This window comes from Perca flavescens, chromosome 22 (genome assembly GCF_004354835.1).
Source record: "Perca flavescens isolate YP-PL-M2 chromosome 22, PFLA_1.0, whole genome shotgun sequence".
Taxonomy (NCBI): domain Eukaryota; kingdom Metazoa; phylum Chordata; class Actinopteri; order Perciformes; family Percidae; genus Perca; species Perca flavescens.
Genome location: NC_041352.1, coordinates 8,068,328 through 8,092,079, shown reverse-complemented (window position 1 = coordinate 8,092,079; position 23,752 = coordinate 8,068,328). Strand labels below are relative to the sequence as shown.

Here is a 23,752-nt window from a genome sequence, read left to right as displayed (position 1 = left end):
AAAAAAAAAAACGCGGTCTCTGTATACAGCCCAGGCTCCACAAACGCCAACAAAAACAAACTGCGCCAACCTGCACCACGAAACATACAGTAACAAACCGTGTTCCAGCCAATAACCGACTAGAAGGATTTGGGGGTTGGGGTTGGGGGGTTAGTGCGCCCAAGGGAGGGGACGGGATGAGGAGGGAGAGCTAGCCTCCGTTTTGTTTGACAATACTTCGAACGTCAACAAGAAGTGACGTCACCCAACATCGCTTACAGCACCTTTAAGAAGAGCTTTAAAAAGGGGTAGAGTATACTTTAGCACTTGTCAGCAGTAGCCAGGTCTTGACTTAAACGAAATTGACGTTGAGAAATGCACTTGCAGCAACGTTCTTTATCACATCCCTGACCTCGTGAAAACGGTGATTGCATCGTATGTCACTGACTGCAGGTAATTGCAAGCTTGGGATGCAAGCTTTATTTTTGGCCAAATGTCCAATTGTGTATTCACTGCAAAACATTTACATAGTTTTTTTAAATGGTAAATAAGCAACATATACCATAGTACATCCTTACTGTGGTCTTTGAAAAATCCCGGAAAGAGCAGAAACTCGTAATATTCCCCTTTTGGAGGACAGAATGAGCCAATCTTAGTTATTATTAGTGTTTTCCTTTACATTTGTTGGCTTAAATTAGGATTTGTGTGATAACACGAACACTAGTTTAACAGCTTAGTTTAGCTAGCTAGGCTGCGGGAGAAAGAGTACTAAGTAGCCGACATGAACATGTCTTCATGAAAGTGCCAAATGATTCCATGCAGTTAGTAAATAGCTGTCACAGACTTTAGGTTGGCTGGGAACTGACCAATTACCCAACTATCCCCACAATAAAGTAACAAGGAAATAAATTCATATTATACAAAAAGAAAATCTTTGTGGCTTGGGTGTGCATTGCATATAGACTGAAGGCGTGACTCTCTGCTCTATCACAGAATTTAGTGTCACATACTGTCAGTTAGACCTTGGGTCTCCACCCATTTATGAACTGCATGAGTTTCTTTACCTGCAGTTTGCTTAGCTTGAAGTCCTCCGACAAAATCTCCTCCGTGAGCTGCAGCAGTAAATTCCCGTCGATCTTCTCAGACACAAAAAGAGACACAATGTCATCTGGCAGGCCGATGAACCTTAGAGATTTGGACACCTCTTCAATAGAAAGACCAGCCAGACTGGATGGGGGCTGCCACTGTGCAGTCTGAGATGGGGATGGACAGTTAGGAGTTAATGAGTTAGTTATCTCTTTTGTGCCCTGCTCGTGCCGAAGACGTAGGCAATTTGAAGTTTCCTGCTCACTGTCACAGGCTGACCCCGACAGTGAATCGGTGCCCTTCTTTATGGCACTGGATTTGGGTGTTCTCGGCGGTAAGATGGGGCAAGAGAGGCTCTGCTTAGTGTTAGATTCTTGAGGGGCTTGTCTCTGTACATTTCGGAATTGTAGCTTGAAGATTTGGTGCAGAACGGATTCAGAGAAGCGTTGTGCGACCTGAGGTCCTGACTGCTGTGCCCATGCTCTCGGCCATCAAAGTCAACGCGGCTGGATGTACAGGTCTTTGGGGTGCTCGGGGATCTTTTTCTCGGGTAACTGTAGTAACTTCGACAGCCGGCTGGTAGAAATTCCTCCACGCTGTGCGATTCTCCTCCACTGAAGTTGTTTGGCCAAGACAGCCTGGAGGACATCCCATCCGATGGCAGGCTACCACTGGGCAACGCAGCATTTGGCTCAGTGCTGGTGGAGCGACCCCAGTTACAGGGGTAGCACACGGGGCTTTGCTCTTGTGGGTCGGCCGCCTCTTGCTCAGATGCTCCACTACTGATGGAAAAATATGAAATTTATTTGTGGTAGAGGAGACCTCATCATATGGTTTAAATATTTAACATTTAAAACAAAAACTTGGCATTTTATAGCTGTTACCGAATGGGGTCAATAAAAGAATATGGGTTAAGGTGAAACTGCAATGGACACAGCTAAATATAAGGAAACCTAATTTAAAAGATGTAGGTGGATTTCACGGGTAGGTTGAACCAAAGAGGAAAAAATACAATGACAACATGGTTCTCTAGAAATATGAAATGCCAGCATAAATCAGCATTTAAAACTATAGATTTAAAAGACCACTGTCTGAATTTATAACCCCTCACTTTCGTCAAAGCACATGTAGTCTTCTCACTGTAATTGGGGTCAGGTGTGTGCTATGAAATGGTGCCAAGTCTTACATGTTGTGGAGACCAGAGGAATAATAGGAGAGGGTTGGACTTGGAGACCGAGTCTCTTGCTGCCGTGGCTTAGCCAGGATGGGCACCGATGGCATCTGTTTCAAACTTCGTGGAGGAATCGGTGGGGCGTTCAAAAGACGGCATTCTTCCTTCACCTAGAAAAGTAACGATCCGACTTTGAAACTGACGGCAAAATCAACAATCAATGTTTTTCTGTAAAACTGAAGGTGTTAGACACTGCTTAAAGTTAGAATCCTCAAGATTTTCATGATATCAAACCTCAGTTTTTTACTATTTAGGGTCTTCATTTTATCTGCAATAGCGATTCAAGTAAATTGTCTCTGTTTAGTAGTTTTTATGGGTAGTGGCAGAGTCCACCATTCCCAGGCTGGATTCAGATTGCCTAATCACGAGGCATTTTAAGAAGAACGATCCACGCATGAAATCTTTACAGTCTCGTTCACTCTCTTTAAACCGGGTCAGAGCTGTATTAAGTTACAAACGGAACATCCTACTGCTTCACATTAAAAACTTTCAGCTGGCAGAACACACAGGCTGACATTTATTGTGAAGCAGCCACAGGAAACGCAATGTATTTATTAGGGGTGGAATCCAAAATCATATGTATCGTGATTTTTTATTACAACGATTTTTAAAATCAATTGTTTTCCCCAGAATCTTTTTTTTTTTAACCAAAAATTCACCTACTACGTCATATCCGTTTCCAGGAGAACAGAGCGAAAGCAGAAAATCCATGTTATGTACTTCCTTACAAATGAAATAAATGTCAGACTGACTGACATGTGATGTGCATTCTTTTTAGAAAACAATTCGTTTTTTAGAAAAGTCTAATGATATCTAAAAGTGTATTATTCAACTTTGATCCTTTCATCAAAAATGTCTCTACAAAACAAGGAAACGGTCATTTCTAGCATTGTTTTTGTCAGAGGATCATTTTAATTTTGGAACAGTGAACTGTTAGATGAAGAGAAGCAGGCGACAGGCTGCACACCTCCAACACAGCAAGTTCACCAAATGTGCCTATCTGTGTGGAAAACCAAACTCAATGACTCTTGATTAAATGTGCAATGCAAGTTTGTGTGGTCGCACTGTAATCTTATGTTGTCTGTGTGATTTTTCTAACAAAGAAGTTTGCTGTGGTTTTAAACTGCACTTGCCTTTACCACAGTAACCACGGGTGTCACCAAATCAATGAAGACGGAAATCTTAAAGGATTACAATTTAAAGCATAACAGATTCTACTCACAGCTTCAGACTTGGGTGGAACCGGTGGTGGAGTAAGAGACGCATCTGGACTGGGTGTTGCGCCGAGAGGACAAGTGACTGGGTATGACAGGGCTGCTGTCGTACCACAGCCATTGTTGATGCCTCGAATCCCCTCACTTAAAGAAGGTTTTGGGATCTGACCTCTCAAGTGATCCAACCACAGCTCCTCATAGGGAATGTCCAACTTGGTGAGGGACGATTGTTGGTTTGTGCTATCCATCGGTTCGGGAGGAAAGTGTTCATTTTCCCCCGGGTCTGTAGGGATGCTGTCAGAAGGCAGAAGAGCCCAGTCTCCACACAGTGTCATACAGCCCTGCAAGTTGACCTCGCTGTTACCGTGCAGGTTGCTGCCGTAAACGCACACAGACAGTCGGTGGAAGGACTGGGTGAGTTCATCCCGGGCGTAAATTAAAGAGCTGGGAATCTGCATGTGGCTGGGACAACCGTTGGAGCTGCTGCTGCCTCCGCTGCTTCCGCTGCAACTGACATTGCCGCTGCTCTTCTTAGGACTCTTACCGTCGTCGTTCCAGTCCGTCCGAACGTCGCGGATGGCTCGTGAATAGTTGTCTATGTCAAACTGCTCCTGGCAGAAGGAGAACCAGCGATGTACCATAGTGTCTAGCCACAACTCTCCTTGCAGCAGTTCTTCTGGAATAATGAATCTAGGCATGGCCATGTGGAAGGGGAAATGGATGGGGATAATTTTGTTGCTTCGCAGAACGCAGCACACGACCACCGTCTTCGTCTGAATGTTGACCAATTTGTAGCGATGACCCTCGCGGATGAGGTGCAGGTCGTGCTGGTTGCGGGGCGGACTGCTGGGTACGGTGACATTGACCGGGAGGCGGGTTTTCTCCACAATGTTTCTGATGACGTGCTCGCCGTCCTGCATCTGCAGCTCCAGTGGACTGCAGGTGCTGAACCTGCCTTTGCACTGGAAAGGCAGGCTGATGCTCTCATTGGTGCGATGGTTCATGCAGATCAAGCAGGGCATCTTGCCTCGACCGATCCTACTGATGGAGTTCAGCTTCCCAATCTTCTTAAAAATGGTGTTCAATCTGGATTTTTCCTTGGAGGTCTTGGCATACAGGATCTCAGCCTGGCCCATTAATGTCAGCTCATCACCGGTGCTTAGGGTAATGTTGTAAACTTCAGTATCTTCATTGCATTCCCCTGAAGCCATCTGTAAAAAAAAGATGACATACGGCCTAAGTACTGAAGAAGAGCTTTTCCACCTTGTTATTTTTTTCATTTTTAAGAAAAATCTCTGTCAGTAAACATTAGATTTTCCTTCCATTAGGTCAACTGCTTTCTGTATAAAGTCTGTTATTGATTTAAACAAGGAACTGTTACATCACGTCCTTTGTGTGTCAGTAAATGTAAAAAGAAAAAGAAGATTTTGTATCCCTAAATATTCAATATATCAGTGCGGTTGGAAGACTGTCATATCGGTTAAGTCTGAGAGGAATCTCAAAGTCAAAATTGACTACAACAAAGATTATTTAAAAGGATACATTTGAATGGTGTGCTAGGTTAAATAATTTTTAAACCTACTTTGTGGAGCTGCATTTTCTGAAAACAAACCAAATTGACTTAAACATGCCAGTTTTGGGAGTCTTAACAGGAGGAACTGGAAATATTAATTTATTGAATACCCCTGATGTCAGAGTTGGAAGTCAGAGTTCCATACCCCTTTCACACTGATGGCTCAACCAGGATCGACTTTGTCGACCCGCGTTGACCGACTTGGCGTCACGACCCAGGTCGAGAGGTGGGTCAGACTTGACCAGGGTCGCTAACAACCAGGGCGGGACAAACTATGTCATTGGTTGGAAATGTAGGTGCATAATAATAAAAAACAACATAGACTTTGCCTCACTGTGCTTGAGAATGTAAACGCATGGAAATATCTCTCATTCATAGCACAGCTGCTCTTCCTCTCTCTCGCTGACCCCCCCCCACCCCCCCGTGACACATGTCTGCAGCTGGCAGACGTGCGAGTTAGCAAAACCTTTTTAATGTTACGAAACAAAGAGAAATGTTCTCCCCTTGTCCTAAAATGGTCATGAATCATACTTCCTTGTTTACTGCTGCACCTGCAATGTATGAAATGCAGAAGAGTAGAATTAAACTAAGAACATCCGTCTCCACAGAACACGGGTGAACACGGGTCAGATAACCCTGGTCCATCCCCAGTTGTTGGTGTGAAAAAGGTCCTAGAATCCAGAACCAATCATAATAATAGCCCCTTCAACAAACAAATTAGATCAATCAATCAGTTTGTCACGTGAAATCATATAAAATGCAATTTCAGTAAAGCGGTATGTACCTTAACATTGAAAGTGATTTCTTCCATGACGTATACCCTTTCAGGGAATGCTTTAGCCACCTCCTCCACGCTGTTGAAGTACTGCACAGGCTCCTTGACATCTCTGTCCTGCTCCAATAGCTTAAACTGACCTGAAGTAGGAAAAGACATATCAATGCAACTGATGGGGTCAAGCATGGATTGTAATTTTCCGTGCAAATATCAATAAAAAGAAGGTTTGGGATAAAGCTTCACATTGTTCTTACAACCTCTCAACACTGATGCACCAAAACCCCTCTCAAAATATATTTTGTATTTATCAGGACACAGGACGTCCGTCCCAATTTGAACCCCCTGTTGTCAGTTGAAGCACCTGACTTTTTTGGGGGGGTTTTGATATATAAAAAAATACATCATCAAAAGACTATGTCAAGCAAATTCAAGAGCATCGAGCATCGATGATGTAGCTCACCTTCGTAATGCACTGGGATCTCTATCTTGGGCCCGATGACATAGTGTCCCTCCTCCAGACTGTGAGCAGTAATAGTTGTCCACTGACGGCAGGAATGAATCAAGAGGTAGTCATTGTCTCTGAGCCCTTCAACCAACTGACCTGCAGGAATGAAAACAACAAGCAGAACACAGATTGTACCTTACAATCCAGGGACTATTGTAATACTGGTACAGTAGAAAAAAAATATCAGTTATACATCACTAAATTTAACAAACTTTCAGAATAACTCTCTGCCCCTTTTGCACGATCAAAATCTTAGAAAACATCAGCTGTCCTGTCAGCACTTGTAAATCCACATAAAATGAATAGTTAAAGGTTGTTGTTGAAATAAAAAAAAAATGATATCTAAGACACAGATGAGCTTAAGTTTTATCAGAGTTGTGATACATCTAGTCACTGTGTTTCAGCATTTATTTTATTAATTAGCTTAATAAGACATACTGGTGTCTAGAATGTGGATCAGGGCAGCAAAAGTAATTTGTATCGTCCATGGTTGGGACAAATTTGGAATGATTATCCCAAACAATAAAGTCGGTACCCTGAGAAATGCCATGATTACAGTTACGTTTTTTTTATACCACTTATGAGCCTCACAGGCTGCTCCACTCATGGCAAGGCATTGGATTACTCAGCACACTCAAATCCCTATCCTCCATGGACAATGACAAATGCCTTAATCCATACCTCTCTAAAAAAACTCTAAAGCACTACCATTTAAAAGCCCAATAATCCTAGACAATTTTGCATGGGAGGCCTAGAAGAATGTGACCAAAATAAGAAGATAGAGAACAAATAATAATTCTTGATGGTTTCATAACGGCAATATTTCAAAGTACATACCATAATAGACATGTATATGTTATTATGTCTTCTGTAATTTTGTTCTACGTTTACCTTCATGTAAATTTACAGTACCATGTCGTAATGTTTTCCTTAAAATTGTCTTTCATTGTACCCACAATAAGGCCAAATATAACTTTTCACGCTTAATTGAACAATTAAATTGACTCAACCTGCTACAATTTCTTATTGTAGTTCTGCCCTTATTTTCTTTCTGAAATTGGCATCACGCTGCACATGTTCCTTTACAGTATAATGACATTTCCAATAGTCGCTGGTTTGCACAATTAACGGTCTTCTGGTGCCTTGATATATTGTCCCGGACATGAAATACTATTGCTGGTATAACAGTAGCTGTTTTTATTCTCACTTACTAACTTTATTTTCATGGCTACACAGTGACAGCAGAGAGGTTACAGGACATGTAAAATAATACTGACTTAGCAAACGTAATTATTTGGTGAGATATGGATACGAAGGTTTAGGAGATAGTGACGCAACTTTAATCCACAGAAACAGCTAACTTTTACGTCAACTAGCTAGACACTTTTGTTGAAAATTAATACGATACGCTGACAAAATCAACCGCAAAAAATGTCTTACAGTTTAACTCATTACAGTTTGCTTTAGCTACTAACTAGCACTTTGGCAGCTAACGTTAGCAAAAGAAAACTTTGACAGCAAGTTACTAACCGTTATCCAGCCTGGCAATTTGAGGCAACCTATAAGCACTGACAAGTTGATCTAATGGTAAGGACGTTGTGCTCCATGTAACTTCTTTTAAATTGTTGTACAACATTGTTCCAAGGTCCATTTTGCTAGCTTAGCTACAGTAGCCAATTGGCGAGTTAGCTAGCAATGTGTAAACACGGTCACAAAAGGCTACACTAAGCTAACCAACGGAATGCTAAATCAACTATCCATCAGCTAACGTAATAGCTTTATGTTCGGCACGTTTCTTATTAATCGTGGCACATTTCCCTTTTCATTGGCCTACGTATCATCAAGGTCCGTTGTCTCATAATGTAGCAGAGACATGTTTGTTTAGCTCGCGACGGGTGCATCTGGGCAACTGTCTGTGGTCTAACTGAATAACGGAAATACGTTTTTTTTATCCTTTTAAAATAAGAGCATTATAGAAAACACGAGCGTGAACAAGAGTGAACAACACAAAACACGTTTCATACTTCCTTAGTGAAATCGTTTTGAATATCAAATGTAACCATTGGCTGTTTACGAGCGATGTAGTGTGTAAAAGTATTTACCGAACGTTATAGTTTTGTCACTGATGCTGACAACTAAAAGACAAGAAAGCAAATAAAAGAAGACCTAATCCATAATAAAACTCCACCTGGTGCTCCAGATGTAAGGATTGTAAATCATGATTCTAATGCCACTCCTAAAATATATGTCAGCACTCCATCATCCCACTTAAAAACAGAGACTTATAATATTAGGAAATGACTAATGTATCCCATTAATGAACAGCCTGTTATTTGGAGTCCAACACACACACACACACACACACACCCACACAGATATGTAAATGTATCAACAATGGCACTGTCACCACACTTCCTGATCTAGCTGGTACAAATCAGAAGAGCTTCCTTAATTTGGTCTATAGCTCAGTGTACTCCTAACCAGCAACTATGTCTTTTGTGGACACTCTGCGCCAGTGGGACACGGCTGTAACTTGTGTTGAAAGACAGGATTTGTCACAGGCACTTAGGATTTTCCTGGATATCCAAGAACCAAACTCCAAAATTTGTTTTGACATTGGCTGTCTCCATCTTCTTAACCAAGACCTGGATGCTGCTGAAAAGGTATGTCTGAAGTTGGTAAAATGCAAGCCTAAACATTTCACACAAATATCTACAGTTTTCATTTCGTAATTACACTAATCAAAAAGTAAATCTTGTTTGGATGTAGCTTATAAAGCTAAGATGAGTGCTGTGATATGTTGCATTCTGAGAGTGCAAGTCACTGAGAAAGAAGAAGTAGAGTTTACCATTTCTCTTTTCTTCTAGAGGAAGTTACCGTGTCTTCTAATGTTTCGCAGGCCTTTGATTGCAGCATACGCAAGGATGAACATTTGGCTGTTGCCTTCTTTCAAAGAGGAATGACATTTTACAAAAAGGAGAGGCAAGTCATCTCAATTCAATGGCCACATTCATTCTTTATATTTAACATTACAATTTAAAAATACAAGCCCTTCTATGCTTTTATTATCTTAAAATTTGGTTCCTAGTCACTACTCTTGTTTGTTTTTACAATTGTTGTGGTTTATTACATGCAAAAGCTATTAACTGTATTATTTATATTCGAAGGTATGAGGAGAGTTTAGCTGATTTCCAGCATGCCTTCAAAACACTAAGAGGCAACCAGCTGATAGATTACAAAGCACTTGGTCTCAGATACAAATTATATGCATGTGAGGTAAGTATTTAAACGTCTCCAATCATTTTTATATGTTCTTGTAAAGCCTTATCATGTAACTTACAAGTGATTAGACTATTCTTCTCTGTTCTGTCTACTGTCAAACTGTTTAGAGACATGGAGTACATTGATTTGCTAATCTGCCCTAATGACTAATTTAATGTCTGAGGGATTAAAATAGTAACAAGCTTCTAATACAATAGCAATGTTTCCTGCCACAGGTTCTGATCAATGTGTCTCTGGCTGAGGCTCAGCTGGGTCACTGGGAAAAAGCCCATGAAAACCTTGTGAAGGCTCTCAACTACAAGACAGATGCCAAGCTTAACATCATCGACAAAGCCCTGGATTCCGCCCTGGTCAGTTAACAGTTAGCATATAGTAACCATTATTAAAAAAAAAAAAAAAAACAGTCCTCACCCATGACAAAATCTTGTGATTTGAGCAACCAATGACATATTTTGTTCAGTTATTCAATAACTTTAAATATGATCATATTAATGATAAAGAATGGTATGTATTCAGCATTGCATTTTTGTCAGAGTAGTTCAGATTAAAACAAACCCAAACTAATCAACTTTCTGGGAGAAATGGCAACTCTTTAGTGCAAAGTGATGTACCCACCCACAACTCAGATAAGGCTTTTTCATGAAGCATTGCTGCACAATTACCAGCCAGTGCCCAATTCATAATAAAAGCCCTATATCAACCAGTGTATATTGCAAATGAATAAACTTAATATCAGTCTGATCAGTGAAGCCTCAAGGATAAGGCATGGAGAGTGCTATTCATTTACATTAGTGTTGCAAAGTGATACTGTTTATTAGCAACCGTATTAGCAATTTAATTAAATTCTTCTTTCATGGGGCGCCGTGGTAGCTCACCTACATGTAGGTTGAGCGTGCGCTCCATGCACTAAGGCTCAGTCTTTACCGCAGCGGCCCAGGTTCAATTCCATCCCAAGGCCTAATTGCTGCATGTCACCCCCCTCCCCCCTTCCTGTCTTCAGCTGTCCTATCGAATAAAAGCCAAAAAAATCCCGCAAAACAATCTTAAAAAAAATAATTCTTCTTTCATGTCAGAAATACTTGACAGATATAATAATATTCCTTGCAATGTAATTTCACCAACAGAAACAGAAACTTTTCAAGCCAGTCGAGTTCCCATCCAAAGTGCTGTTCAAACCAAATAAGCACTATGTTGCTGAGCTGGAGAAGAAGGACTACCTGGGCAAAGCAAAGGTAATCCGATGGCATACCTTTCTATAAATGGTAGTTGTTACTACATGATTTAATAGTGTGTTATCAACTCCATTAAACTTAACCTGAGTACAGCTCATCTAATTTACTAACATGTCAATCACTTAACAATAGAATTATTTGCCATTCCTAACCTGCATTTTATTCTCTGCTATGGTCAGGTTGTTGCCTCGGTCGTGCCTCAGGATGCCTTCTCTGGATTTGCCCCACTACAGCCACAGGTGACACATGGGCTTTTCTTGGGCAATAAAAAAAAAAAAAAAAAAAAAAAAAAAAAAGAGACTACAATCTGATGATGAAAAAAATCTATGTTATTATCTTCCACAATATTAAAAAAAAAATACTACTTTATATGGAAGATCTACAGTTTTATGTACAGATTTTAAAAACTTAGAGGCACCTAATTTCTGAAACTTTGAAACCGTTTCCAGCGCTACTGACTGGATGCATTGTGTCTGTTTACATCTGACAGGTTGAAGACGGTCCAACTCGTCCAAAAGAACCTGAGGTTCTAAGGTACAGCAGTCACTTTGAAGTCGTTGAAACTTGATGCTCTCTCAAAAAACACTAAAGTTAGTGTCAAAAAAATATGATTTTGTTTACAGTTCTCATTCAGCCTTGTTGCAGGCAAAAATGGTTGCAAATTACCTTGATACTTGGTAAGATTTTGTGATAGTTGATGGATTTCCCACTTTACATGGAGGATGTGTAAAATGGAAAAATCAGCTCTTGATGTGGTAAGGAACTAGAAAATAGGGAAAAATGTTGACTCACTGTGTAAATGTACAATTAACAACAGCAGGATATTATTACCCAGTAATAAGCAAGACTAGTGTTGTGGAAGTTTCTTTTGCAGCAGGAGTAAAGTTTTGAAAGTTCAGTAAAGTGAAACAAATAAGACAGTCAAAGACTAAACCAAGTTAGGTTTTTGTATTTTATTAAAGATATATTTGCAAATATAGGAGGAAAACAATTTCACAAAAACCACGTCAGCTCAGGGTGGAAAAGGTTCTTCAAATGAGTAAGAAGAAACACTGAGCTTAAATGCACAATGGGTAAAAGGGGAGTGACAATCACACATGTTCTGTTCTAAACATGACTTTACATTTTATCACAGGACACAAAGATAAAGATCCTGCCAGATACTTCTCACTGGCAACATAAAGATAAAGATCCTGCCAGATACTTCTAAATCTACAGAAGACGTCATATAACCACTTCATCTAATCCCCTGTCCCCTACTTTAACAGCTGGGGACACATCCCCCATACATCTCCACTGAAAAGGGATAAGTGAATCTGTAGAGAAAGATAGTTTACTGTGGCCTTGTACCTTTATCTGTTCAGACAAACAGTGCTCACATTATGTTCTGGACTGGATGTCTCACTTAGTTAGAATCAAAATCTACATGTGGGAATGAGATAAACTCTCTTTCAGCATTGTGAGAGAATCTAAGTAGAAATAAAACATAAAAATATAAGGAATTATGCTTAAATGTAATTTTGCAATTACATTCCACCCTTTTGATTACAACCTAATCACAATACACAAATTACTTCCATGTTCTTCCATTGTCAGAGGTTCGTCCACTAGCACTTGACAAATCGTAGGAAACAGTCTTTACCACTGTTTTGTGTGTGTGTGTGTGTGTGTGTGTGTGTGTGTGTGTGTGTGTGTGTGTGTGTGTGTGTGTGTGTGTGTGTGTGTGTGTGTGTGTGTGTGTGTGTGGTCCCCTTCTCGGCTGTTCTGAGCCTCTGTAAGAAAGGAGCATTTAAACACACTGCTTTTTCAAGTCTGATCTAGGTCATCATTGATTCAAAAATATTGCTACATTAGGGTTAGTCAATTAAACAAGGTTCATACAGATAGTTATAGTGGACAAAGTAAGTACTGATTCCAAACTGTAAACATTTGTTGTTACCAGCAATATTCCATCAAAAAATTCCATTAAAAAGATCACCTAAGTAAGAAAAGTATCATAAAAATATGTACTTAAGGTACAAAAAAGCAACAATATAGAAAAGTCCTCACATTTTTGAAAACTGGACACGATCAAAGCAGTTTTCCGTCAATCAACCAACTGATTAAGCAACTAATCATTTCAGCTGGACTTGTAAGCCTATATATTGGTCGGGCAGTTTGAGGACAATAAAACATATGTTTTGTGTACAAAAATCCTAATTCTTCATAACCCAATATGTCAGATTACAATAACATCTGTAAGCATTTGACAAAACTCTGATACTAACTTTTTTGTCTTTGAAATCCGAATTAGTTATTCCTAAAAATGACAATTTGTCTTTGAAGTCAAAAATCAACTGTTTGTTTATCACCTATATGACATAAGAAAGATTTTATTTAGCCCACACTGGGGAAATTCAAATAAAAGCAAGAAGTAGGTCAAATATAATTGACTTCTGATTGAAAGTAACTGTTAAATTTAACTCTTATACAATCCATCAATAGGAAACCCATTATCCTAATTCAAAACTACATTTAGCTCTCTGGCACCAGCAGGAACTGGCCTAGAAAGCAACCTCTTGTTTTTTCTAAACTTTTAGGCATTTGAGTCAATTCAAGTTTTTTATATTGGTGTGCTGAAAGCTCAGAGACAGAAGATCTTGTGGCAGACTCCTCCTCGCTGGAAACGCCTACTTGTAACCTGAGCCAGTGTACTTCTCCATCTCTCTAAAGCTCTTGTTTCTTCTAAGCTTTTCCTGACTGAATTGTTATCCCTTCTATATTTAAAGTATACTAGTATATTATATATCTTTATCTTTATAGTATAAAAATATTATCTTTTACTGTTTATAAGATTTATCTTTAACTACCTTATATCTTACTTTTTGTGAGAGTAAATATTAAATGAATGTGTGTATACCATTGTCTCAGTACATTACTCATAATGCACATCATTAAGCAGTCACATTAACATAAAACATTTAGATGTTAGTTTTAATGATAATCTCCGTGTTAAAGTTGTTGATACCTGGTTTTAATCATCATGGTTTCAAACCATCTCAGCACTAAACCTCACACAACTTCAACAGGTCTCAGGTAAGATGCAGCAACTGCCAAAAAAAAACTAGAAAAATACAATTTAAGGTTTCTAGGAAGTCTTTAAATGGATAATTTTTTAACAACTTTTCATCAATCCAATTCGAATTTGAACAGTGAAATGTACTTTAAACATTTCCTGACACACAAACTGAATACTTATCTTAAAAGTAAACATAAGTACTTCTAATTATCTTCTCCTAATAGTGTGTGTATTTTCAGAATGTGAGTAAAAAATAAAAAATATATTGGTTGTCAGTCAAGTAAGCAGCTACAACACAGTCATTCTGTCTCTAAAGAACAGTTTTGAGCATTCTTCATCAGGCACTGTAGTAACAGGAGCTGTGCAATGCAGGAAGTCAGGTTTCATGCAGTCACAGGCAGGGCTGATTACAGACGCCGCCTCAGTGACGTCATTTTAGCCACACTGTAATTAACAAATGTGGTTATGTCAGATGCATCATTACGAGAAATTCTCAATCCATCAGGTGTTGAGGTTGAATCAATATTAAAAGTGCACATTTAATCACAACCAAGCAAATTAAGTGGACATAAATCAGACACCAAAAAAGTTTCCCATGTACATGAGAAAGGAACAGAGAATTGTTCTTTTACTGTTTGACCTGTAGCCTCAATTGACCAAATAGAATGACCACTGAGCTTCAGTGTCAAATCTTTAGCTCTAATAATCAAGTTTGTAGCACTAGAGTTAACTAAAAAAAAAGTGAGTGGAACCCCTTTAACTTTACACTCAGTAGTAGGCATTTTCTTGTAGGTTTCAGAAGATAACATACTATAATGGTTTAAATGATTAGATTCTTTTTCAGAACTTTCTAACCTATCAATTGTCCCTAGTAGCAAAAACAAAATCAGTGTATCAGTGCAAAGCATTTCTTCATTGCATGAAGTGAGTGTGTGTGTGTGTTTGTGTGTGTTAGCACTACCTTCCTCATCAGCTTTTGGACTCAGTTAAACAGAGGGACAAGTGTTGTTCTCTGTCGGAGGTGGTTTTTGCTTTTTCTTTTGGCAGTTACATAGCCAATGTCCAAAGTCCAAACACTGGTCTGGGTTGTAGGGCTCATCATTTTATCTCTCTGGCTCGATCACGTCCTTCGTGGGAGTGGCCTTTTTCGGGTCCGCGCTCCATATGTTGCCCAACAGCCTGTTGTAACATGCAGACAAACGCTTCAAACATGTTTTTCTCTCGTACTCGTTGGTCTTTCCACCCGATGCATGTGTGACGGATGGTGTCGGTCCTGTCCGATTGTTGAGTCTGTGTCCTCTTCGTCCCTCTGTTTTTCCAGCTTGTCTTCCTGGTTTTTAGAGAAAGTTCAGAACATGGGCTTTGGTTAGTTTGTAGAACTGATGAGGAGGTTATTGGTGTATGTGTGCTTTTGCATTCTTTCCCTGAATCACTACCTCTTTTATCCATCTGTAAAAACACTTTGTTTTTCCCCAGTTGTTTTAAATCTTCTATTTTAATTTTGTCTTTTTTCATTAGTTTTTCCTCTTGTTCTTCTAAATCCCGTTTCAACATTCTCAATTTGCCCGAACTTAAAGAAATCCCAAAATTTTCCGACCAATACGGCAGACACTAGACATTCTGAACCATATTTCTTCACTATCTCATCCACCACGGCTCCCGTAGGAACGTGCGATTGCGAATGACCCATTTCATTGGGAGAAGTACTTATTTTTACAAATAGTCGTCACTATAAGGCCAGGTTCTATCTTCGGCAAACCCACGCACAAAATCCGAACAGTTTCTGGAAAACGGTTTATTAGATTTACTTCAAAATCTAATTAGATTTTCTTCAAAATCTAAAATGTGTGGAGAGATCTCTGGTTTAGAATTACTGCTAGAATGATGGTTCTAGAAATACTGCTAGAATGATCACAAATGTAATTACCCAATATTTATATATCTAAAAAAAAAATATATATATATAATTTTTCTATTAAAAAAAACCCAAAATGGTTATTAATCTATTTAAATTTCCAACATCACTATTTGTTTCTGGGATTTTTCAACAGCCAATTCAAATCACTCTTAATTTCAATTAGAGTTTGCTTACCCTGCTGCTTGAAATTGCTTCCATCTTAAAGATCAGTGTGGAGTCAGTAGAGCCCTCCGTGGTTTCTGATCCTCTCTTTCTCTGAATGCTTTTTCTCTGAAGGTTTTTGTATTTTATTAAAGATATCTTTGCAAATATAGGAGGAACACAATTTCACAAAAAGCACATCAGCTCAGGGTGGAAAAGGTTCTTCAAATGAGTAAGAAGAAACCCTGAGCTTTAATGCACAATGGGTAAAAGGGGAGTGACAATCACACATATAAGGAATTAAGCTTAAATGTAATTTTGCCATTACACTAGTGTGTGAGCAGGTCTCTTGATGCCATGTGGAAATCTCCTGTCTTCCCAGGGCTTTAGAAGGAGAACCCCACACTGTGCTGTTTGAGTTTGTTCCTGAGACCAGTGATGAGTTGGCTGTAGTGCCGGGCAACATTGTGTTTGTACTGCAGAAGGGTGCCGACAACTGGGCATCTGTGATCTTCAATGAAAGAGTAAGGCCACTGTGTACAGAATCGGTACATCTGCAACCTCTACGCTAGTGTGCATCTCTCGTGTTTATTTTTTATAAAATATGCATAGAAACCATTATTCATGTCATGTTAAGAGAATCCATATCATGTTACTTGTCAATTGAGAGTATTCATCATTAATGTGATGTCAATTATAGAGGGGACTTGTTCCGTACAATTACCTGGAACCTTTGGAGATCAACTTGGCTTCTAAACAGAATGAGGTAAGGAATTAAAAGTATAATTTCTTGTTTTGTAGATTGCTTCTTAGTATTTTTTAGAAGCGATACGGTAAGGCTACATTTTGCTCTGAGACGATAACATGTTTGTTAAAAACATTACCAGTAGTCTTGTTTTCATTTTCTAAGCATACCCTGCAGGTTACTAAAATGACACTTGATGAAATGTAGTATTTGTTAAAGTTCTTTTAACTACGCAATAACATCTTCACTTATTATTTCTGTATTTTAAATTGCATTATTTGGATGGTATTAATCATGGACAGGGAACATCTCAGCCTCCAAGTCGAAAACCACCAACCAGACCTGAAAGGAAACAAGGTATTCTTTTCTGACACAGATTAAGCAAACTAGAATAACTACAAGCACCATTCTATAATTGCTGCTAAATACCATTGCCTCTGACCAACTCAATCCATTGGTTATAACAAATGCTCTAACAACAGGAAGTATTTTTGCAAATACAATTTGACCCAAATAACAAAACTTTTCCCCCCTATTCTCTATATTTGAGGTCTTACTCCTAGTGGGAACAGCAGCGGAGACACAAAACGAAAGGTATGCTTTTTACGGTATTATGTAGAATATGATACACCTGTAAACCAGAAAATGGGCCAACATGTTAAGTATAAAAGTGTTTTAGGGTGGACTTTCTTTTCATTTCTGTGATTTAATTCCATCAATGTGCCCTTTCATTAATTTCCAGGAAGAACAAAAACAGCCTACGGACAACTCGTATATTGTCAAAGTCCGTTTCACATTCAACTTTGCTGTCTCAGTACCACCCGGGTCTCCCTATGCTATACTGATTGAGAAAATCAGTAAGAAACTGAATTGCCCTCCGACTGCAATCACCTTGAGGTGAGGTGCACATTAAAAAAAAAATAAAAATAATCTGTTTAATTGATATATTGTGTTACTGATAGACTACAAAATGAAATTCTTTTGTTTGATTGTAGTTTAACCTCCAAGGCAACAAAACAAAGTGTAATCAATGCCAGCACAGAAATGGAAAGTGTGTGGAGTCGTGCCCGTGGCGTGCACATCACTTTGTGGTGTACCACCACAAAGGTAAGTAAATGGTGGTCCCTTGTTGTAATACAGTTACTCTGGCTAATAAGGGTATTGATATTGTTATAAATATTTGAACTTGCTTAGTACTTTTTTTGATCTTCCTGATAAACGGCATTCAACGAGATTTTTGTCAGGGTGGCAAAGCAACATTCAGAGTATTGAAGCTCTCCATTATGCACTGACATGTGAGCAACCTCATACAGATGGGTTTCATTCAATCATGGAGGTCCTGAAAAGTTAAAGTAGAATTTTGCTGAATTTATTTTTGTATTATTATAAGAGTACTTTATGCGCAGTACTCCGTGTTGTGTTATGGGCTTCCTGTACTGTATACACTACATAAAGTTATACAATGAACTATAAAGCCAGTGCAAATCACCCTGAAGAAGGCCGCTTTGTGGCAATACACCTGGGTTGCTGCCCAGTTCTATTTTTAATGTAAGATTTTGATATGAAATAGCCATTTAAATATAGGCTTTTTAATTTTTTCACAAGAAGAGTGTCTTGGACCTTTTTTTGGAACTTCTGAGCACTCCAGACTTTTTCTTCTTAAGTCCCTTGAGTTGTGATGAAAACTATGGAAAATGAAGATATGTCTAAAGCATTACAAGAGGCTAAGGGAAGGGCAATGTTTGGCTGATTAATGGCTGGCTAACAAAAGTGAGGAAAAAGTATCCATTTACTTCATTCTTTTTTCATTTATGTCCTTTTTTTTTACTTCAGTTTCCTGCTCCTTCTGCTACTAAATTATTGTATTTAATTTAAGTAATGACTTGTCAGTTTTTTTGTTTTCAATTACTTATCCATATTTCAATAATGTCATGCGGTTTGATTTGTTTTTGTCTTGTAATTTGACAGTGATGAGCCTTCAAATGACGGGACAGTGTTTAAAAATAGATTTAGCAGAAAATTAATATTTGTGTGCATTTTGTGTTTTTAGCAAACTGATGGAAAACCACAGAGCGAGACTCACTTTGTGGCACTTCATTCCTACGTGTCGTCAAATCCAGAGGATCTCAGTTTTCATCAAGGCGATACAATCACATTACTCTCGAGAAGTGAGACTTCGTTCTTTCATATCTCATGTGTTTAGAAAGAATGATTTGTCCAATACATATCATTCTAATTTTTTAATTTCTTCTTTTTCTTTAGTAAACCAGGATTGGTTGGAAGGACAATGTAATGGGAATACTGGTATATTTCCTGCATCCTTTGTGGAAGAAGTTCCTGTCAATGGGCAGTAATTCAAATAAATAAATGTAAACACAAAAGATATGAAAGCCAGTAATACAGTTAAGTATCCAAAGCTGAGAAGTGGTCAAGTTTCCCCTACTAAAACCATTTTAGAATCAACTCCATTTGATTAATCCGGGCCTACATTTGTTTTAATTAATGTATACATTTTTAAACATCTTTCCATTAAAATAAATCACAATACATTTGGACAAGTGTGACAAGTTGTAATGTTTGGACAGAAAAAATAAATAAAAAAAGTCATAGGTTTATAGATTCTGTGATTCAGTAAGTAAGGTGATAATAAAATGATATCTGATATTGATTTAAAGAAAATGTATCATTATTACTTACAGCTTACAGTTATTACAAGCAATATACATGTAATACCTGCAGGTATGATGAAATGATCTGTTGAGTTAAATTATCATGGAGACATTCCTTCTTCTTCATAGGCAATAGCTATGCCTCTCCTGCCCTGTACCGCCTTCACAACAGGTGTCTCTCCCAGCTTCTGCTCTAAGCCCCGCCAGCTTCGCTCTGCCAGGAAAGATGCTGAGAAAGCACAAATATGTAGAATAATACACAACATTTAGAAGTGTGTTTGTGCAAGACTAACAAATTAACTGTTTTTTTTTTTTTTTTTTTTTGGTTTGCTCACATGCACAAGATGTAAGAGTTATTGGGTGTGTGCAAAGCTTTTTACAATAAACTTAAGGATGTATGGTAACTAAACGCAAAAAGTGTCTTATATATGCAACAGAATGTTTGACAGTGTCATACCAGCTGAGTTGGTGTTGGCTACAGTGAGCGTCTGGTTCCTGAGGACCAGGGATGAGCCATGGGGGGACACGGCAGGCTCACTGCTCAACAGGTTGGAACTTCGCAGAGCTCCTGTGATCAAAGACACGTCAGTCTCATCGCCCTCCTCCTGCTTATCAGCCAACGTCACATGACTCTGTCCACCTGGTGCAAGTTTGGGATAAAAAAGAAAAAAACAGAAGTGCGAAAAGACTTTATTAGGCTACTGGTGGTAACAAATAAGCACAACATGTTACCAACATGGCTAAACATGGATATGGAACCATATTAATATTAGGGACTGTATGCAAATTATGAAGAGGGTGGTGGGGGATTGAATCTTATACTTCATTTTCTTTTTTTTAAATATTTTTAGTCTTTTCTTTGATTTAGAAAAAATGCAACACCCTATCATTAAGATGTCCAAATATTGTAGAGTTGGTACAAATACCTTCAACATTAAAAGAGAAAAAGCATTACAAATGTGAGATGTAAACATTATATATATTCATGAAATATTAATATTTACTGTAGCCAACCATGCACATTTTAGAAGGGAAATAAGAAATGTCCAAATCTTTGGAAAACTTAAGCTAGCCATCTCTTTCTCTTTGAATAAAGCCTACATAAAAGGCTGAACTTTAATTATAATATATGCAAACTTTACATGATACATAACATTTAATCACTATAATGTAGATCTTTACAATACTACAGAGATCCCCCTTATAGTTTTCATACCCTAAACCCTAAAAAGAAAAGTTGAGGAGTTGATTTAGTAATTTCTGATGTGAATAAATCCCAATCTGACCTGGCAGGAGATGTCGAAAGTCTGTGACATATTCCTCTGACCACTCCCTCTTCTTGTTGCAGGCCACCTCCATCTCAAACGGTGTTACTACAGGTTTATAGAACTCACTTGAGTCCAGCAGTGAGTTCTCAGGACATGCAATTAACACAAAGATGTCAATTTCGAGAAAGTTTGCCAGTTTGGGCACGTTGAGCTTCCCCATGGCAAACATGTAGCTCTTCTTGCCAGCTGCTCGGATGGTCTCCTTCAACTGCTGGATGATGTGGAGGTAGTCAGCCATCCCCAGTGTGCCAACCAGGATGCCAACCACGTTGGCATCTTTGGCCCTTTCTATAGCGTAATAGCGCTTCATCAGTGTACGGTTGATACTTACTGACTCAGTCCTCCCCGCCATTTTCATGGGGTCAAAAGAACAAAATGAGCAGCGATTCCAAGTCATCATGAAGTTTCTCAGAGTTGCTCCCTCTTGGCCAACATAAAACATACTGTAATCAGTGATGCTTAAACCACTCCTCAAGGAGAACTGCCTTCCAAACTGATAAATACGCTGGTTGCTGTCTGGCTCCGACAGACGGGTGTCATCATGCTTTCTTTTAACCCGGCCGTGGCCGTAACACCGCTCCCCTTCGACAACAAGTTCTGAGACGACAAGGTTAGGATACTCTGGAGAAAGGAGTGTCAGAAGATCATCTGAAAAAGAATATATATGCATGTTGTATTCAGTCAATGAGAGAAAATCCCAAACTTAAGCTTAGATGTTATTAGGCAAGATTTCAAGACTTTAACTGAGGATGTGGCTAATATGACTTGTTAGAGACTGCAATTAATATTAACTAATATGGTCAATTTGTCCTACTATTCATCTTCATCTTAAAGCTGTCCTATTTTCATTAAGAATTACACACAGTGATTTGAAAGATGACTGTTAAATAAACTTGACATAACTATATATTCTCTCTTTCAGATAAAAGAGCATAAAGCAGGGCTTTACAGATAAGTAGGTAAGTAAAGTTTATTTATATAGCACTTATCTCAGACAGAGTCACAAAGTGCTTTACAGACCAAATAAATAAATACATTATAATCTTACCTATAGCATGAACATAGTTGACATCACAGAGGATGACGATGTGACTCTGTGTGTCCGGGTAGAGTTCTCTGAAGGCAGAAGTGCACTTCTCAAGATCCACCGGTCTCCGCTCAAAGACGTACATCAATGGCAGCCTTTTAGACGGACTGAGGCAAGCGCTGCCATAGTGCACAATGCAGTCGGCTCCAACATGTTCTGCAGCTATCTCGTCCACGCAGCAACTGCTCATGAGAATTCAACAATTAGGAATGCAAACGATAATCACAACACCTTAAAGCATTTAACTTACATATTGTTATGTAATAGTCGTGAATAAAAAAAAAAACATGCGCTTAAACATCAAATTAAAACTCACTGTAGAGTAGAGCTGGTAGAAGCAAAAGCTGTTGTTTTTTTTAAGTTCAATAAGCCACTGTACTAAGGCATATTATAAGCCTGCTGATGATAAATAGATCAACAAAATAAAATAAATGAAACTGCCAAAAGCTTAATAGCCTCACTTAGTATTAAATTAGTGTCAAAAGCTGTTGTAAATTCAAAATATCACGTGTGTGCTGGATACAAAATAGAAAATGTACACAGCATAAAGTAATGTAAAGCACCGCCTCACTTTGCATGAAGAATCCAAGCAATACAAATTACTTATGTAGCCTTTCAAGTGCACATAATTAAACCAAGCAAGATTTTTCTCAGTTAAACCTGGTGTTAGCCTACCTGCCATAGGATGTATCTCCCAAAATGAACGTCTTGGCATTGCTGTTTCTCTCGATCTCCACTGCTATTGCAACTGAATCCACCAGCAGCTCATCAGGAAACTGCAGTGCAACCTGTGAACATTAACCATTTAGACAAATAAACTTCTCAACTTCCTGCATGTTTAATTTTAGTTGCTTAACTGAACAGCTTATCAAACAGTTTTTTTAACAAGATTTGTGTTGTCATTCCATGCTTTTATAATTAGCTTAAATATTTACATGACTAAAAGTAGAAATAGATGTCCTCACCTTTTCAAATTGATGCTCTCTGATGAAGTCGCAAGTCTCCTTAATCTGATACAACTCTTCAAGTTTTTCCAGAGGTGTATTTGTCTTCACTGTAACGTCTACCACACGCTGAATTACGCTTTCCGAGCTGCTGCTAAATGCGTCAGCCATTATTGCATAGGAAACACGAAACAGTGCCTGCAAAAATGCAACATACAATACTATATATTACTTTATCAGTCGGTGACAAAGCAGCCGAGTTATTGAAAATAGAACTAACATTTCTGAAATCCTTAACAGTTCATTCTGCCAGCGAAACAACCCACTCAGACCACTGTAAATACCGTTACATTTAGGAATGGCTAAATGAAGCAACAATGTAGCCAACCACTGTACAACATTGTCAAGTGGAAGTTATGTTATTTTCTTATAAATAACGACACATATCGTGTCAAACGTATAGCTAGTTAACCATCCTGTTTAGGCTTTCAAATGACCTACTAACGCCGGCGTTACTACATTAACGTTACGTTACTCTGGTTCTGCTAGCTTAGCCGGTAGCCAGTCTTTGTTTACTTTAAAATGAGTCATTACAAACTATAATTTACAACTTACATTTACAACACATAGCTACATGTAAACTTACAATTCAATGTTATAAGTGTAGTTGTTGACGGATAAACGCTTCTTTGACAGCTACACACGTGTCAGCAGTAGAGAATACATTACGTTAAAGTGCTACTATGACAAGCACTTCCGGTTCAAACATTTTTCAAAATAAAAGCCAGGTTACGTTGACAAATGCCTTATCAGCTGTTTATTTTCGTGCCATCATTTACCTCAAGAGTTATGCTCAAGAGTCAAGAAAACTCATATTTCTCTATTCACTCCTTACATCATTCAAAAAAATATTACCATAGCTATTTTAACTTACTCACATTTCCAGCTCACTGAGTAGCAATACACATAGGTAACTAATAATGTT

The 23,752-nt window shown here is 38.5% G+C and overlaps 3 protein-coding genes across 5 annotated transcripts; 1 reads left to right on the top strand and 2 right to left on the bottom strand.

The window, feature by feature from the left end:
- Positions 1-213: 213 nt before the first annotated feature.
- On the bottom strand, positions 214-8,273 carry garem (GRB2 associated, regulator of MAPK1). Its single transcript, XM_028568820.1, is given in 7 exon segments — positions 214-1,441; positions 1,444-1,844; positions 2,252-2,406; positions 3,519-4,721; positions 5,868-5,998; positions 6,319-6,459; positions 7,894-8,273. Coding segments are annotated over 7 exon segments (2,598 nt in total). The 5' UTR covers positions 8,015-8,273; the 3' UTR covers positions 214-995.
- A 491-nt stretch (positions 8,274-8,764) lies between these two features.
- Positions 8,765-19,407, top strand: ncf2 (neutrophil cytosolic factor 2). Its single transcript, XM_028568821.1, has 15 exons — positions 8,765-9,026; positions 9,263-9,345; positions 9,531-9,639; positions 9,861-9,995; positions 10,770-10,877; positions 11,057-11,116; positions 11,368-11,411; positions 16,377-16,518; positions 16,695-16,760; positions 17,042-17,096; positions 17,290-17,333; positions 17,482-17,636; positions 17,735-17,846; positions 18,790-18,907; positions 19,002-19,407. Exons 1-15 carry the CDS (start codon positions 8,853-8,855, stop codon positions 19,091-19,093), a joined length of 1,497 nt encoding a protein of 498 aa, XP_028424622.1. The 5' UTR covers positions 8,765-8,852; the 3' UTR covers positions 19,094-19,407.
- On the bottom strand, positions 14,917-23,523 carry dph2 (diphthamide biosynthesis 2). 3 transcript variants are annotated; one of them, XM_028568824.1, is made up of 8 exons: positions 23,414-23,523; positions 22,789-22,965; positions 22,499-22,611; positions 21,785-22,005; positions 20,695-21,384; positions 19,866-20,048; positions 19,473-19,637; positions 14,917-15,265 (listed from the first exon to the last, which is right to left on the bottom strand). In XM_028568824.1, the coding sequence occupies exons 2-7, from the start codon at positions 22,936-22,938 to the stop codon at positions 19,510-19,512; spliced, it is 1,485 nt and encodes a 494-aa protein (XP_028424625.1). In that variant the 5' UTR covers positions 22,939-22,965; positions 23,414-23,523; the 3' UTR covers positions 14,917-15,265; positions 19,473-19,509. The 3 variants fall into 3 exon arrangements, with proteins under 3 accessions (XP_028424625.1, XP_028424624.1, XP_028424623.1); XM_028568823.1 differs by lacking the exon at positions 14,917-15,265 and adding an exon at positions 15,941-17,081; XM_028568822.1 differs by lacking the exon at positions 14,917-15,265 and having other exon boundaries at positions 17,747-19,637.
- Between the last annotated feature and the right edge of the window lie 229 nt (positions 23,524-23,752).

Coding starts and splice junctions, on each gene's coding strand:
- dph2 (XM_028568824.1), bottom strand. CDS start 22,938: ATGGCTGACGCATTTAGCAGCAGCTCGGAAAGCGTAATTCAGCGTGTG. Junction 22,006..22,498: donor GGAGATACATCCTATGGCAG/GTAGGCTAACAC, acceptor TCTCATGAGCAG/TTGCTGCGTGGACGAGATAG. Junction 20,049..20,694: donor CTTTCGACATCTCCTGCCAG/GTCAGATTGGGA, acceptor AACTTGCACCAG/GTGGACAGAGTCATGTGACG.
- ncf2 (XM_028568821.1), top strand. CDS start 8,853: ATGTCTTTTGTGGACACTCTGCGCCAGTGGGACACGGCTGTAACTTGT. Junction 9,027..9,262: donor ACCTGGATGCTGCTGAAAAG/GTATGTCTGAAG, acceptor AATGTTTCGCAG/GCCTTTGATTGCAGCATACG. Junction 17,097..17,289: donor CAGACCTGAAAGGAAACAAG/GTATTCTTTTCT, acceptor TCTATATTTGAG/GTCTTACTCCTAGTGGGAAC.